This window comes from Pelobates fuscus, chromosome 5 (genome assembly GCF_036172605.1).
Source record: "Pelobates fuscus isolate aPelFus1 chromosome 5, aPelFus1.pri, whole genome shotgun sequence".
Lineage (NCBI taxonomy): Eukaryota > Metazoa > Chordata > Amphibia > Anura > Pelobatidae > Pelobates > Pelobates fuscus.
In genome coordinates this window covers 173,407,063-173,421,421 of record NC_086321.1, presented here as the reverse complement: position 1 = coordinate 173,421,421, position 14,359 = coordinate 173,407,063, and the positions used below count along the sequence as shown (strand labels likewise).

At 37.4% G+C, this 14,359-nt stretch overlaps 1 protein-coding gene across 1 annotated transcript; it reads left to right on the top strand.

The window, feature by feature from the left end:
* Window positions 1-1,044: 1,044 nt before the first annotated feature.
* TBX3 (T-box transcription factor 3) lies at window positions 1,045-13,981 on the top strand. The gene is made up of 7 exons (XM_063454708.1): window positions 1,045-2,309; window positions 4,126-4,393; window positions 5,810-5,956; window positions 7,286-7,362; window positions 8,999-9,156; window positions 11,313-11,962; window positions 12,878-13,981. Exons 1-7 carry the CDS (start codon window positions 1,918-1,920, stop codon window positions 13,298-13,300), a joined length of 2,115 nt encoding a protein of 704 aa, XP_063310778.1. The 5' UTR covers window positions 1,045-1,917; the 3' UTR covers window positions 13,301-13,981.
* Window positions 13,982-14,359: the final 378 nt, after the last annotated feature.

The window sequence follows — 14,359 nt, the reverse complement described above, 5'->3', positions numbered from 1 at the left end:
TTAATTTTTATATATATATCAGTATATATTTACTGAACTGCTGAATATATGAGAAAAAAAACTTTTTAAGCTGGAAACACGAGACAATAATATTAATTGTCTGTTCTGAGGCATAACCCCCAGGTTCCCAGAAGGATTACCCCCCAATCTTAAGAGGGGGGGTTCCTTGCAGCGGTAGCAGGAGCAGACGCACTGACTGGAGATTTCACGGTTTGTCTTACAAATGATGTCTTGATTACTGGACAGATAGGGTCGGGGTGAAGAAAGGCTACAGGGCTGGCAATCTGTCCCTGTGATCCCAGGGCGAGATATCACACGGAATTAGTGCAAAGAAGAAACACTGATGTCTGGGAGATTACAGGCTTTATCCTTGGAAAATACACTTTCTCCAGCCCGGGGGAGAAATGGGGGTGGGGGGAGCTGGGACCAGCCTTAAGCTCATAGGTATCCAAAGCTTCCTGATAGGGCCAGTCACTGTGCAGAGTACACAGCCAGAATCCAATGCCAGTTCTGGTGGGACAGGCTGGATTCACAGGAGTTAAATAAACCACTCACACAGAATGGAACGATCAAACAATCACACTGTATCTCTGGCTATTTCTACACACATAGAAGGCGTGTTTTACTGTATTGTGCCTGCAGCCAGCGCATGGACGGTGTGTGTCCTGGGGTCTCTGTTTCCCCTGAGTCCTGCCCCAGTCCTCTGATCTGCTCGCACTTATCCTTCCTGCCATTGTGCAGGAACAAGGCGATGAAATGGGAGCCCCACTGAGAGGCTGTTGATAAGTCACATTTGGAAGTGGCCAAAAAGGTTCTGGAACAGAACCCAGAGCTGCAGATGGAATGTCAGGGAAAAGCCTGCCCTCTGTGGAGAGTCCATATAGTTAGAAGCCTAGCTCCCCTCCCCCCTGTATTCCCTGACAGCATGGATAGACTCTCTCTCTCTCTTTCAATCTTTTCTTTCTCTCTTACTCATTCTCTCTCTCCCCCTCCCCCCCCTCTCTCTCTCTCTCCTACAAAGCCACCTAGAGGTAACTGACTTTCCTTGCCAGTGATTGAATAGACTGTTCTGTTCTTCCAGCCCTACACCTTCCTGCTCTATCCCCTCCCATCTGATCATGTTGACATATTCACACGGCATTATGTAGTAGTGATGCTTTGCTGCAACATTACAGCTTCCGACACCTTCTTTTTATAACTCAACCCTGTCCCCATCCACCAGACCTGTCAAAACCACGCCTATGGAGCCACACAATTGGTCCAAAAGCGTCAAAGGGCCAATCAACTGGACTCCTTGTATTGCCACAACACATCCCTAGGACCTGGTGTAAGGAGCCTACATTCACACTGAGAATACTTGGAGCTGGGAGGCTCTCTCTCTTTCTCTCTTACACTGTCTCATTCTGTCTCCCCTCTCCCTATCTCCTTTCCTCTCTCGCCAGCTACTGAATAGACAATTCTCCAAACAGAGAAGCTGCTTACCTTATTTATCAAACAGGACCCAGAGACTAGCTGCTTCTATTAAAGGGGGAATGCACACATTGTTGCACTGAGAAGAAACACACATCTTGCTCTTATTGTCTTACCTTGTTGCAGAGCTGGGAGCAGGAAGGTGGAAAGTGGCTGCTTTGCAAAGGACACAGGATTTGCAATAACTTCTGCATCTCCAGCTCTGAAGGTGGACTTTGAAGGAGGGATCTTGGCTGTGACCGAGCTGGGATTTTTATATTGAGTTTCTTCTTCATATGAATTGGCAACTCCAGTCACCTGGCTTTGTTAGTAAGAGAGAAATTTGCCAGCAGTCTGTTTTTACTGTATTTATTTACGTTTCGGACAGTGTGAGTCTTCATCATGTCCCTGTAAACATTCCTCACATTTGACTGAGCCATTGCTGAGCTGTTTAAAGAGTTGGAGTGGATGAATTTACCCATGAGAGATCCAGTAATTTCGGGGTCAAGCATGGCTTATCACCCATTCCTATCCCACAGAGCACCGGACTTTGCAATGAGTGCAGTTCTCGGCCACCAATCTCCATATTTCCCAACTCTGGCATTGCCACCCAATGGGACTGCACTTTCCCTTCCTGGTGCCCTGGCCAAGCCCATCATGGATCAATTAGTGGGTGCTGCAGAGACTGGCATCCCCTTTTCTTCCCTGGGTCACCAGTCTGCTGCTCATTTGAGGCCTCTCAAAACTCTTGAACCAGAAGAAGAAGTTGAAGACGATCCAAAAGTGCATCTGGAAGCCAAGGATCTATGGGAACAGTTCCACAAAAGGGGAACAGAGATGGTCATCACCAAATCTGGGAGGTGAGTCATGGCCTATTCTGTTTATTATCTAATAATTGACTTAAACGTGCACACATGCATTCACTTACTCTCCTATGAGAAGACAATAGTTTACATGTAAACTACTACACTTCCTAGATTTCTGGTTTAACCCCATTCTGGTAACCTGGGTAATAAATGATACAAGGTCCAGCCATGGAATATACTGGTTCCCAATCTGCATAGGGGTTTATTTACTTAACTCCGAATTGTAACAAATTAAAATCCGAATTGCAAAATGTATTCAAAAATGACTGCTTTTAAATAATATTTCCAGCTCAGCTATGATCTGAGCTTTGACTTTTTAACTTAAAATTTGAAGTCAGTTTTTTTTCCCCACTAATTTTTTTTAGGTGTATTACAGTTAATATAATTCACAAAAACATGGAACTATTAAAAACTGAGAATGAAATTGCACTTTTTAAACCAAAACAGATTATTGATATTAAAAAAAAAAAATCAAGCTTTTTCATTTTTGTTAAGATTTTGGACTAAATTGTCTCTACGATTCACAGTTTGGGGAACAACCTTATATATTTAATGTAAAGGTTGTAAAAGGCAATCCTACTGATACATTTATTGCCCTGCCACATTAACATAAAATACAAATAATATTTCATAGAGACGTCTGTTTAGCAGACAATTTTGCACATATGTAAAGAATGGACTTGTGGAGTTTAACTAGAAGAAAACAGTCATTTGTCACCAAACTAAGTTAGAAAATACCCTTTCCAACACCTATGCCTGCCATATTTAGCACTAAAGCAGTTTATGGCTGCAATTGTCCATTTTAAAGTTCTCTCCCTCCCTTCTCTATAAATGTGATTGCTGTTGTCAAAGTTTTGCACCAAAGGTTAGAAAAGAATTATTATTTTTTTTATGACGTCATGTGCTTCCTGGTTTACACAGAAACTCTGGAATTTAAATCACAGGAACTATATTGTATTTTTGTTTCACTTTGAGGGGTTTTTTTTTTTTTAAGTTTTAACAGCCCCGAGGACTGCGCACTGCACTTTTTAAATCTACTGCTAGAAATATCGTTCGTATGTAACAAATATACAATATTTAAAATACTAGAATAATAACACATCGCTGATCTGATCACTGTTTTGTATGGGCCAATAAAACACAATTAAATATTAATTCATTCTCTATTCTGCAGACAGCCCACTCTAGCAATGACAAGGTTAAATATTAATCTGTAGAGTTCTAAGCTTTGATCTTCAGTTTGCATTGCAGACACTGTTTAATGTTTTACATGTGTGCGCTTGTCTTTTATACACACATATACTAGAAAGTTCTAATATGAATATATATACATAGAATATATATATAAGCATTAAATACGTATGTATATGTATGTGGGTATATATATTTATATATCTAAAATAACTTTATGTATGTATGTATGCATATCTGTGTGTGTGTTTATATATATATATATTAGAACATTAACATTAAATACGTGTGTATGTATATATATCTGTGTGTGTATATATGTGTGTTTGTGTATATGTGTGTGTGTATATATATATATATATATATATATAGGAACATTAACATTAAATAGGTGTGTGTGTGTGTATATGTATAAATTATATTTAATTTATATATATATATATATATATATATATATATATATATCATTTATTTATTAGCTACTCTATGATATATTTCTCAGCTATGCTTGCAGGTTAGGGAGTGTTACCTTGTTATATTTAATGTATATTCTCTGTGTAGTATTCTTGCTGGGGTGTACAGACCTATATATCTCTATGTCCCCCTTTTCTTGCTGTAGGAGAATGTTCCCCCCATTTAAAGTGAGGTGCACGGGCCTGGATCAGAAAGCTAAGTATATCCTTCTCATGGACATAGTGGCGGCTGATGACTGCAGATACAAGTTCCATAACTCCCGCTGGATGGTGGCCGGCAAGGCAGACCCTGAGATGCCCAAAAGGATGTACATCCACCCGGACAGCCCGGCCACGGGGGAGCAGTGGATGTCAAAAGTTGTGACTTTCCACAAACTCAAACTCACCAACAATATCTCTGACAAACATGGATTTGTAAGTTCTCCTTATTTCTACTTATACACAAATATCATTCAGATAATTTATTTTGCTATATGTTTCTGTATAATAAAAACGTATGAAATGTATGTGTGTACACTTACACACACATGCACATGTATGTGTATGCGCGTGTGCATGTATTTTCGATCTATATATACAATTGTGTGCATATAGAATATAATTCCTATGAAATATTTTATGCATGTATTAATATATATATAGGTTCACAATGTTACCGATTAAGAAATATGTTAGTGCTGTGCAGATTATTTTTTTTTAACAGGAAAACAAAGTAAATATATTACATTCAGAATACAATATCATGATAACATAGAGACCCTCTCAAAAAATAGATTTGTTGCTAATGTAATATTCAGTTAGAACAATGCCTTAATTTATTTAATTTCAGCTTGAGTTCACATAAGATTGAAATATATTTAAGAGTTTTAATTTTGTCTATATACATATGTAGTCTCACCACAGGAAATACGAATTTGCTAAATTAATATAATGCAGTACAAAATATATATAAAAAAATATAATATATACAACCGAGGAGTGTGGATTGAAAGTGTATAAATTTTATCCTCTTCACCAGAATTGATGGCTTTGTCAGTAGCTGATGAAAGGGGCTTATTAATTAGATAAAAATAAAGAATGCTGATTACTTAAGAGTGGGGTTATAAATTATGTCACTTTCAAGTCAGCGATAAATATAAACATTTCATATACACATTAATGAAATGTGTTGCACACGGTAAAAGTGTGTATAGAAAATGATTTAATTAAGTGACTTTCAGATTCTTAAAAAAAAAACTACACGATTTATAGACTTTAACTTTTGTTGACCTTTATGAAATTTTAATTGTTTTTGATTTAAACAAATATACGCGTGTCACCACGTTTAAATCTTAAAAGTAACTTTTTGAAATGGTTGAAAATGTTATTTTCGAATTCAGACACATATAATATATCTGCAACGTGTTCATATGTCTCTGTGCTTATATAAAATAGATGTGCATGTGTGTACTTGCATACAGAAATATAGCATGCGAATACACACACATATACCCTATAAGTAAGATAATTGATAGAAATAAATGAGTATAAAAGCTGATCATTAAAAATGTACTAAATCAATGATTGTTGCTAAAATGTTGCACCACATTTACATACATCTCTATATACTGTATGTGCATTGCATGTATATGTACTAGCCGTGTACGACCATACATTTTCTAGATATGCATTTTTTCAAATCTACTATAAGATAAATAGTTTTCTTTAATTCTCTATTTAAGTCCTCTCTGGGTTATATGTGCAGAGACGTTGTTCACTATGGAGTTTGAACTATGAAGAATTCATGATATTAACCCTTTAATACCATCGTATTTTTGTGTTTCTTTGCAGACTATTCTAAACTCAATGCACAAATATCAGCCTAGGTTCCACATAGTGCGGGCTAATGACATTTTAAAACTCCCCTACAGTACATTCAGAACCTATGTGTTTCCCGAGACTGAGTTCATTGCAGTGACTGCATACCAGAACGATAAGGTAAGATATGCTTCTAGTGGTGAGAGGGGCTCTACCCTCACTCTGTGTGCTTGGTTATGATCTATTACACCTAGTCCATATTGCCCATCTCAGCTCTACCTTCCTCCACACAAATGATATATCATCTATGTATCCTAGATTACATCCGGTCTGCAGGTATGGCAGGAGCCACTATTCAGAACCATGAGATTCTAGTTAGAATTTAACCTCACTGTGTGTGTAAAGTATGGAGTCTAGAGAGAGCATAGCCCTCCACACGGGTCGGGACACATACTGAGGAACACTGAATAATTCGGATCACTCAGCTATTTAGGATCAGTGCTAATATTGGTGGGAGACATTATTTTAATCCCAAGTAAATGTCCCATCTTCCTTTGAGAATATTAGAATTCTGGGTTTGTTTCCAATTAAACTCGAATGATATCCCTGTTAGTGTGATCTTTACAGAAACAAAGTTAAATCTCTTTTTGGCGTTTTTTTTGAGCAGATAATAGGCAAAATTAATAGAAAAAAAATAATGTATTTTGACCTTGATCAATGAATTGCCGTAATATATAAACTAATGGAAATGGCTAATTAACATCTGTATCTAACCCGACAAGCACTGTCTTCACACTATATAGATGGAGTTTCCTTGCCTATTGATTTCCTGTATTTATTTATTTATATATATTTAACATCTTTAATCATTTCCTAATATAAACATAAACATGACCTGCAATTCAGTTCTTGTTTTTAAAAGTGCTAAAGTGCAGGGCTTCTATTTGTTGCAAGAGAGAGAGAGAGAGAGAGAGAGAGAGAGAGAGAGAGAGAGGATAAATGGAAACAAATGTTTTTAAGCAGAATCTTAATCCCCTTTATAATTTAAAAAATATTTGTTCAGTTGAGAAATGAAGTTTCTAATTAACTGAACTCTGTTGCCCGAAGCTCAACTCCTTTCTAAATACACACACTCATCATAATCACAGTCATATAGGTTCATTATGCATATGTGTGTATGTGTGTGTATTACTTCTTTTTTTTGTATTTTTTTGCTGGAATAATTACTATAGTGGGGGAAATCGTGTTCCAAAAAAAATTATAATAAGCTCATTCGCTGCCTTGGGATTTTGTTACCGACCGATCTGGCAGTGAAATGGTTAACCAGCATGTGATCTATCTACTTAGTCCTACTCTGTAATTAATTTAGTTGTTATCTCTTACCTGAAAGATGTAGAAATCAGAATGAGATTTTTAGGGGTGGAAAAAGTTATTTATTTTCAATCCCAACTGACGGTTTCCCCCCCCCCTTTTTTCTTTTGCCCCCACTTTTCTACCTCCTCCCCACAGATCACTCAATTAAAAATTGATAACAATCCGTTTGCCAAAGGTTTCCGTGACACGGGCAATGGCAGAAGAGAGAAGAGGTGAGTCTCTGACAGAGATTGGCTGTTAGTGAGTTTGTTGTGTCCTGGCAGGGGGGAGAATTAGATCATCTCCTCAGCCCCAGCAATGTGTGAAGGGTTAACCCCTCCTTCCCCCGCACTGGGCCTCTCCTCACCTAAAACTGTCCTAATGTCAATTGGTGGAATGCTGATTAGCACATAAAATTTAATATTAGATTAAATGAGACCACTAGGAAACAGATCGATTGCTTTGTCGAACATATACTTTATTTATTTGAATCTTTGTTTCTGCTGGGGACTGCTTGAGTGTATAATTTTCATATTGAGTGCCTTGTTATATGAGGGGCTTATTAACTAAACAGTGCATTGAGAAATAAATTTATTTTTTTTTAAAAAAGCTAATTTTGAATAATTAATTCTCCAACCCAGTGCCACAGCCTGGCTTTTTGGGGTTAATTGTTTAGAATTGGTTTCTGATCCACTAAATTTCGATATTTAGTTAAGTGACCCCACATATGTTTTCATCTATATTTTATTAACCATTCCAGCATAATTACAATGTGCAATTAGAGAGGGTTTCTGGAGGTTGCTGATTGATAAATTGAACCCATGGGCCTGTTTTAATATTGTGAATTTTACTCAGGTCTCATGAAAATCTCGAGGAAATGTTCAGTTTCATTAACTAGAGCAGAAAATGAAATGGCATTTCAAAATCTGTTCATAAAACCAAATGCAGTTAAATTTACTAAGAGTAGTCATTGAGTGTTTTGGCAGCCCTTACTAATATATAAACTCCAATGTTTTTCCAGCTTTGGACAAAGAGCAGAGTTCTGAAATATCGCTCATTGTGCAAGTTCTTCTTTAGATTTAAACTTTATGGATACAAATGTAGCGATTCCTCCCCCCCCCCAGGCTTCATGCAAGCAGTATCTATGTAATGTATATATATATAAAAAAGTAATATAAAAAAATCAGTGCTTCAATAATGAGTGCCGGGAAGGGGAACAATATAGATTAGTTTGGCAAACCAAATGGTAAAAATTGACTACCTATATGTAAGACACATTCAAATTAGGCTTCTATTCTCATACTAAGGTCTGCAGAAAGCCACCTTTTTTAAGGCCAAGAATTTTTAACACCTCGAATTGAAAATACAGACTGACACTTCGCTGTCACATACTGCAGAGCTCTCTCACTGACTGCTAATTGGAGAAATCTTTAGTGTTTGTTTTCTATCCCTTTTGCCAAATGTCTTTGTCTTTTCATTTTAAAATTCCCAAATGTATTGCCCAGTGCACCTTTCTCCTCTTCTGAAGTTAGTGCACAAAAGTGTGTTGTGTGTATGTGTGTGTGTATGTGTGTGTGTGTGTGTGTGTGTGTATGTGTGTGTCTGTGTGTGTCTGTGCGCAGTTTGTATATCCGTGTGTGTGTCTATTATTTCATTATTATTATTATTATTATTTATTTTTTAAATGAGGGTTGCATGAACTGTGTCAAGTCAGACGAGTTTAGGACTTTAACCCTGTGAATGCCTGCGTGTTGTATATTACTCAGTCACTGAGAGGATTAAAGGTCAATGGCTTCAGTGGCAAGGCTTGTTTATAGAATCTAGCTTGGATTTAAACCCATTAAACGTGTGTTCTGCTTCCCCCACAAGGAAACAACTGACCCTCCAGTCCATGCGGGCCTTTGATGAGCACCATAAGAAAGATAATGGCAGTTCGGACGAGTCATCTAACGAACAGACTGCGTTTAAATGTTTCCCCCACACCTCCTCTCCCAGTGCAGCAGCAGTGGGCTCTTCAAACCTGAAAGGTACATTTGTAAACTCCCATTAACCCCATCACTCAGTGCTCCCTAACCTCTTGAGAGGGGATGCAGGGCTCTGGGACTTATTCAGCATTGCGCTAATCCCACTTGTATGCTGAGTTAACAGGCAGGGCTTGGGGTAAAAATGATCTTTGCATTAATTCCAGAGGGGTACTTGAGAATGGGTAACAAAATAACAAGTCACAAGGGAATACAGATCTACAGTTTTCTGTATATATTTATTATTTTAAAGTACTATTGTATGATCTGAGGCCTTCGTATACTATTTCCTGTTTAGAATGTTGTGTATTCTCATAACAAGTCAGTTGTTGGTCTGTGCACAAATATTATGTATAAATATACGTTTTTAATATTAAAATGTAACATTTCAGCAGTAGGATTGGGAGAATATTGTGTCTGCTTTTCAAAAAATGTTTTCATTTTAAATGTTTTAATGAAAATTCAGGAGTAATTAAATTCGAAAGGCGTTGAGTAATTTCAATCAAACATTTCAGCTAAACAGATTTAATTCCTGGGATATTGTACACCAGTGCCGTGTACAATATTCCAGGAATTAGATCTGTTTAGCTGAAATGTTTAATTGGATTGAGTTTTAGCCTCTGGGAATCTATTGACTAAAGATTTAGCAGTAATGAGTAGAGAACCGATTTGCACAAGGTCGGCTAAAACACTGGAAGGGGGGAAAGTCCGATTCGGCCGAGATTAGGGGTATTTTAAAGGTCCTACCTTGTGCTAAATGCTGAGCGTGGATTTCAATCACCGCAACTCGCTGTTTAGTGAATAGATCCTTTTGACGACTAGCTGTGTGTGCAAAGGTTTCGCTAGAATACTTTCCAGTATTTAAACAATATTTCAAGTATTTCATATTCTTGGCCAGTGTTTTTTTAGTTAGTTTTCGAAGTTATGGCTTTTATTCAGGTTTTTTAGTGTGTGTGTGTGTGTGTGTATAATTTAATGATAAATAGATATATCTATTTTACAAAATTAAAGTTTTATGAAAATGGAATTGAAGAACAGTATTCTAATATATATATGTGTGTCTGTGTGTATATATATTTATGTATGTGTGTGTGTATGGATGTATTCTCATGTTGTGAGTTTGATATTACCGTCAATCAACTGCCGAGGGAAATAAATAGAAGGATCCGGATCATTTTTGTTATATACTTTTTATTTTAAGTCGATTTTAATGTGTTATATATTTGGTAACTGATATCAATATACCCGGGGGTCTGTTCACTATAGTAGCCAGTTATAGATAGCTAGTGGTGGCTAAAGAACTTGTAATATTTAGAGCAAAATAGGAGAAGAATCATTCTCCAAATGGGCTGAAGTGTGTTTTTCCTACATTCGGCCATTATTGCCTACATGTTGACAGAAATTCGCAACTGTAGCACCCTGCATTATTCGGTAAATTGTGAATTGTCAGGAATTTAAAACGAATTTCACATTTTAGACCAACATAGCCTAAATGTAAATATACCTGCTTTAGGCCTCAATTTAATAAGCTTTCCAAACGATTCAATACACTTTCCCAGTGATTTATGTACTCAAGTCACAATTAAAGTCTATGAGAATTTTGGGAGATAATAATTTGGACGTTTTTTTTTTTGTTTTTTTTTTTTAAGTATTGAATCATTTAGAAAGTTTATTTCGAGGCCTTAATTTATTTTTTTCTTTATTACTATTTTGGCCTAAAATTCGGAATTCACTTAATTCATGTGATAATTCACTGACAATGGCATCATTTAGTGAATAAACTTCACAATCTACAGATATTGTTTTGATTCTCAATAAATACAAATATTTTCATTCATTGCAGTTTTTGTTAAGATACAAAGTGTGTAAACCTAAGAGAGAATTTTACTGTAAACCTGAGAAAAAATTAAACTAACTTAAAAAGTTAGCCTAATTAATGATTTTATTTTTAGAGTATATGGAAATCTAATTCTATTTCTACGATTGAAATATTTCTTGTGTTCATGTGTTTGTGTATAAATGTGTGTACCCTATGTTTGTGTGGATGCATGTGTGCAGGATGTATGTGAATGTGGATGCATGTGTATGGTTAAGGGGGGCAGCTCTGGTAGAGTGGGCAATTACCCCCAGTCTAATCCTAATACTGTGTTTTTTTTTTTCAGATCTGTGTCACAGTGAGGGGGAGAGTGATGATGAGAGCAAGGATGAAGCCATGCTAGATGCAACTGACTCTGCCAAAATCTCCACTACAACTACAGGAGATGTGAAGGAAAGAGGGAGCCCAGCCAGTGCCTCTGTGCTCTCCCCAGATGTGGGGAGCAGGAGCAGGGAGCAAAGCTCCAGAGCAGAGAAAAGCTCCCCAGACTCCAGACAAAGCCCAGGACATATCTCCTCCAGCAGTAGGGTTCTGAGTGTGGAGGATCTAAAAACCCCTGGCAGGGATACACACAAACTGGATGAGCCCAAGATCCACAAGGAGCCCTACCCTCCATTAACTGTACAGACAGACAGTGGCCCTCACCATTTAAGCCAGGGACATCTGCAGAACTTGGGATTCCCTCCAGGGTTAACCGGACAGCAGTTCTTTAACCCCTTGGGTGCTTCACATCCACTGCTCTTTCACCCCAGCCAGTTTGCAATGGGAGGAGCTTTCTCCAGCATGGCTGCTGGCATTAACCCAATGTTGGCCACCGTTTCTGGAGCAACACCAGGGGTGAACAGCATAGAATCAGTCATGGCCTCATCCTCACAAGGACTTTCTGCAGCCTCTGCATTGCCTTTCCATCTCCAGCAGCATGTCTTAGCCTCTCAGGTAATAGATCCACTTTATTTACTGTACACTATTTATTGTATGTAAAGTAGCGAGTCTGTGTTTAATTCATCATCATGCATGATCCTAATGCACTCTCTGAATTGCCCTGTCATAAAGTATCATGCTCTCCACCTCTCTCGAATCATTTACCCAGCTTTATAAGTGATAGAATGTTCATCCATCTGTCAATGACTGAAAATGGAGTTTATTCACTAAACAGTTAACACAAGGAACACTTTGAGAAACATTAGGCTAAAATGTAAAATATAGCAGTTGACCCCCTCCCTCCCTCTTCTCACAACCATATATATAGTAACTAAACTCACTCTCCTTACTGTCCCTGCTTCTCATTTATACCATGTGTGTGTATATAAAAATATATATTGCTAGATCACCTATTTGAGAAAGGATGAAGTCATATAACGAGATCATGGGCTAAAAAGAGAATGAGGCACATAATACATGTACTACCCCCACCCACTCTCTCCTATGTCTAGACACAATAGAAACTCTTTCATCTCCACTGTTGATCAGTTTATTGTGTGATTCTGTGGAGATCGGCTAATAATACCGGTTATAATATCTTGCAGAAAATAGAATAAAAATATAAATAAACATATGTTATTGTATGTATGGGAAAAGGTTTGATTATTGCCTTGGGGGGGCCACATCTTAGATCATCCTTGTGCAGGCTCTGATTGTGTATATTTAAGTTAAGAGCCATTACAATACTCTGCCTTCAGCCTCGGATAAAATAAGCCAAATTCCCCTTCAATATTGTATATTTCTGTGTATATGTTTCTACTTAATGTGACAGATTGTTACTCTGTGAGGACACATCAGACGTTCTAGAACACTCTTGCGGGGTGCTGGGTGATGAAACTAATGTGATCATTGTGTGCTTGTGTATTTCAGGGCCTGGCTATGTCCCCATTTGGAGGTCTTTTTTCCTACCCATACACCTACATGGCTGCAGCAGCAGCAGCTTCATCAGCTGTCCACAGACACCCTTTCCTTAACGCTGTCCGTCCCAGGTTGCGATACAACCCCTATTCATTCCCAATGTCAATTCCAGACAGCAGCTTACTGACCACTGCCCTCCATTCATTACCCAATGGCACCTTGGATGGGAAGGCCACCAGTCTGGTACCCAGTCCTGCCACAGCAGCTCTGGATTCTGAACTGACCAGCAGATCATCAACTCTCTCTTCTGGATCTGTTTCCTTATCCCCTAAATTGTGTCCAGACAAGGAGCCTAGCAGTGAACTGCAAAATATCCAACGCCTTGTGAGTGGACTGGATTCTAAGCAAGAGAGACCAGGAAGTTCTTCACCCTGACCCTATCCTGCAAAATCTATGTCTGGAGAGGGATGGGATGTTTCTAGTTGTCTCATTCCAAACTCAGTTTTTTTTGGTTTTTTTCAGTGCACTTTTATTTTTGGTTCCACAAAAATAAAAAATAAAAATCCCTCCAACATTGACCTCCCCCCCCCCCCTCCAATACGCATACACATAAAGTTTAACTGAACTAGGACAGTAAGAAGAGATTCCTTGTAAGCTGCTAATCTTACAATAGCATGATATACACTATAACAGCCTTTTCAGACTCCCACAGGGCAAGTGTATACCTGCATGTTTTGTAACAACCTCTGAAAAGGGTGTTTTCATTCTGCAACCAGAGAATGCATCTACATAAAAAAAGCATCTTTGAAAAAAAAAAAAAAAAGGAAAAAAAAAAAAAGACATATCAGTAAAAATGTAATTTATACACATATTTGATTTTGGCTAGTCATTATGAGATAATGGCCTTATTAGTGTGCATTAAGGGAAGATAGTATATTTTATTATTAGGTTTGCTCTTTTTCAGCCAGAGATGGCTTTTTGCATGTTAAACACTCATTTCCTTTGCTAGTTTTCTAAACAAGCAGTTCATATCATAGGAAGAGCAGACAAACCCATCCTCTTGCAACAGATACATTAGACAATAAATCAGAACGCTAAAAAGAAATCAATCGATTTTGAATTTTTTTTTTTTAAATGAAAACACAAGATGGTTAATGCTTCAAACATCTATTAGTTCTCATACATGCAATAACAGCTTAGGAAAAATGGGAGACTATTAAAAAAACAAAACAACAACAACAACAAAAAGTATTTATGTAATTATTTGGTATCTCCTGTAAATAAACTAAAAAGGAAAAAAACAAAACACACAAATACGGAATATTAAAAATTAATTTATTTATATTGTATATATGTATATAAATAACGCTCATGTTGTCTTTTGTTGTGTGTGTTTAACCAGTTGGGTGCCAAATTGACAGATTTTGGGGCTTATTCACTAACCAGTGAGTGTTACTGAGTTGATAAATGACTGGTAAAATGAAGGTCAATGTA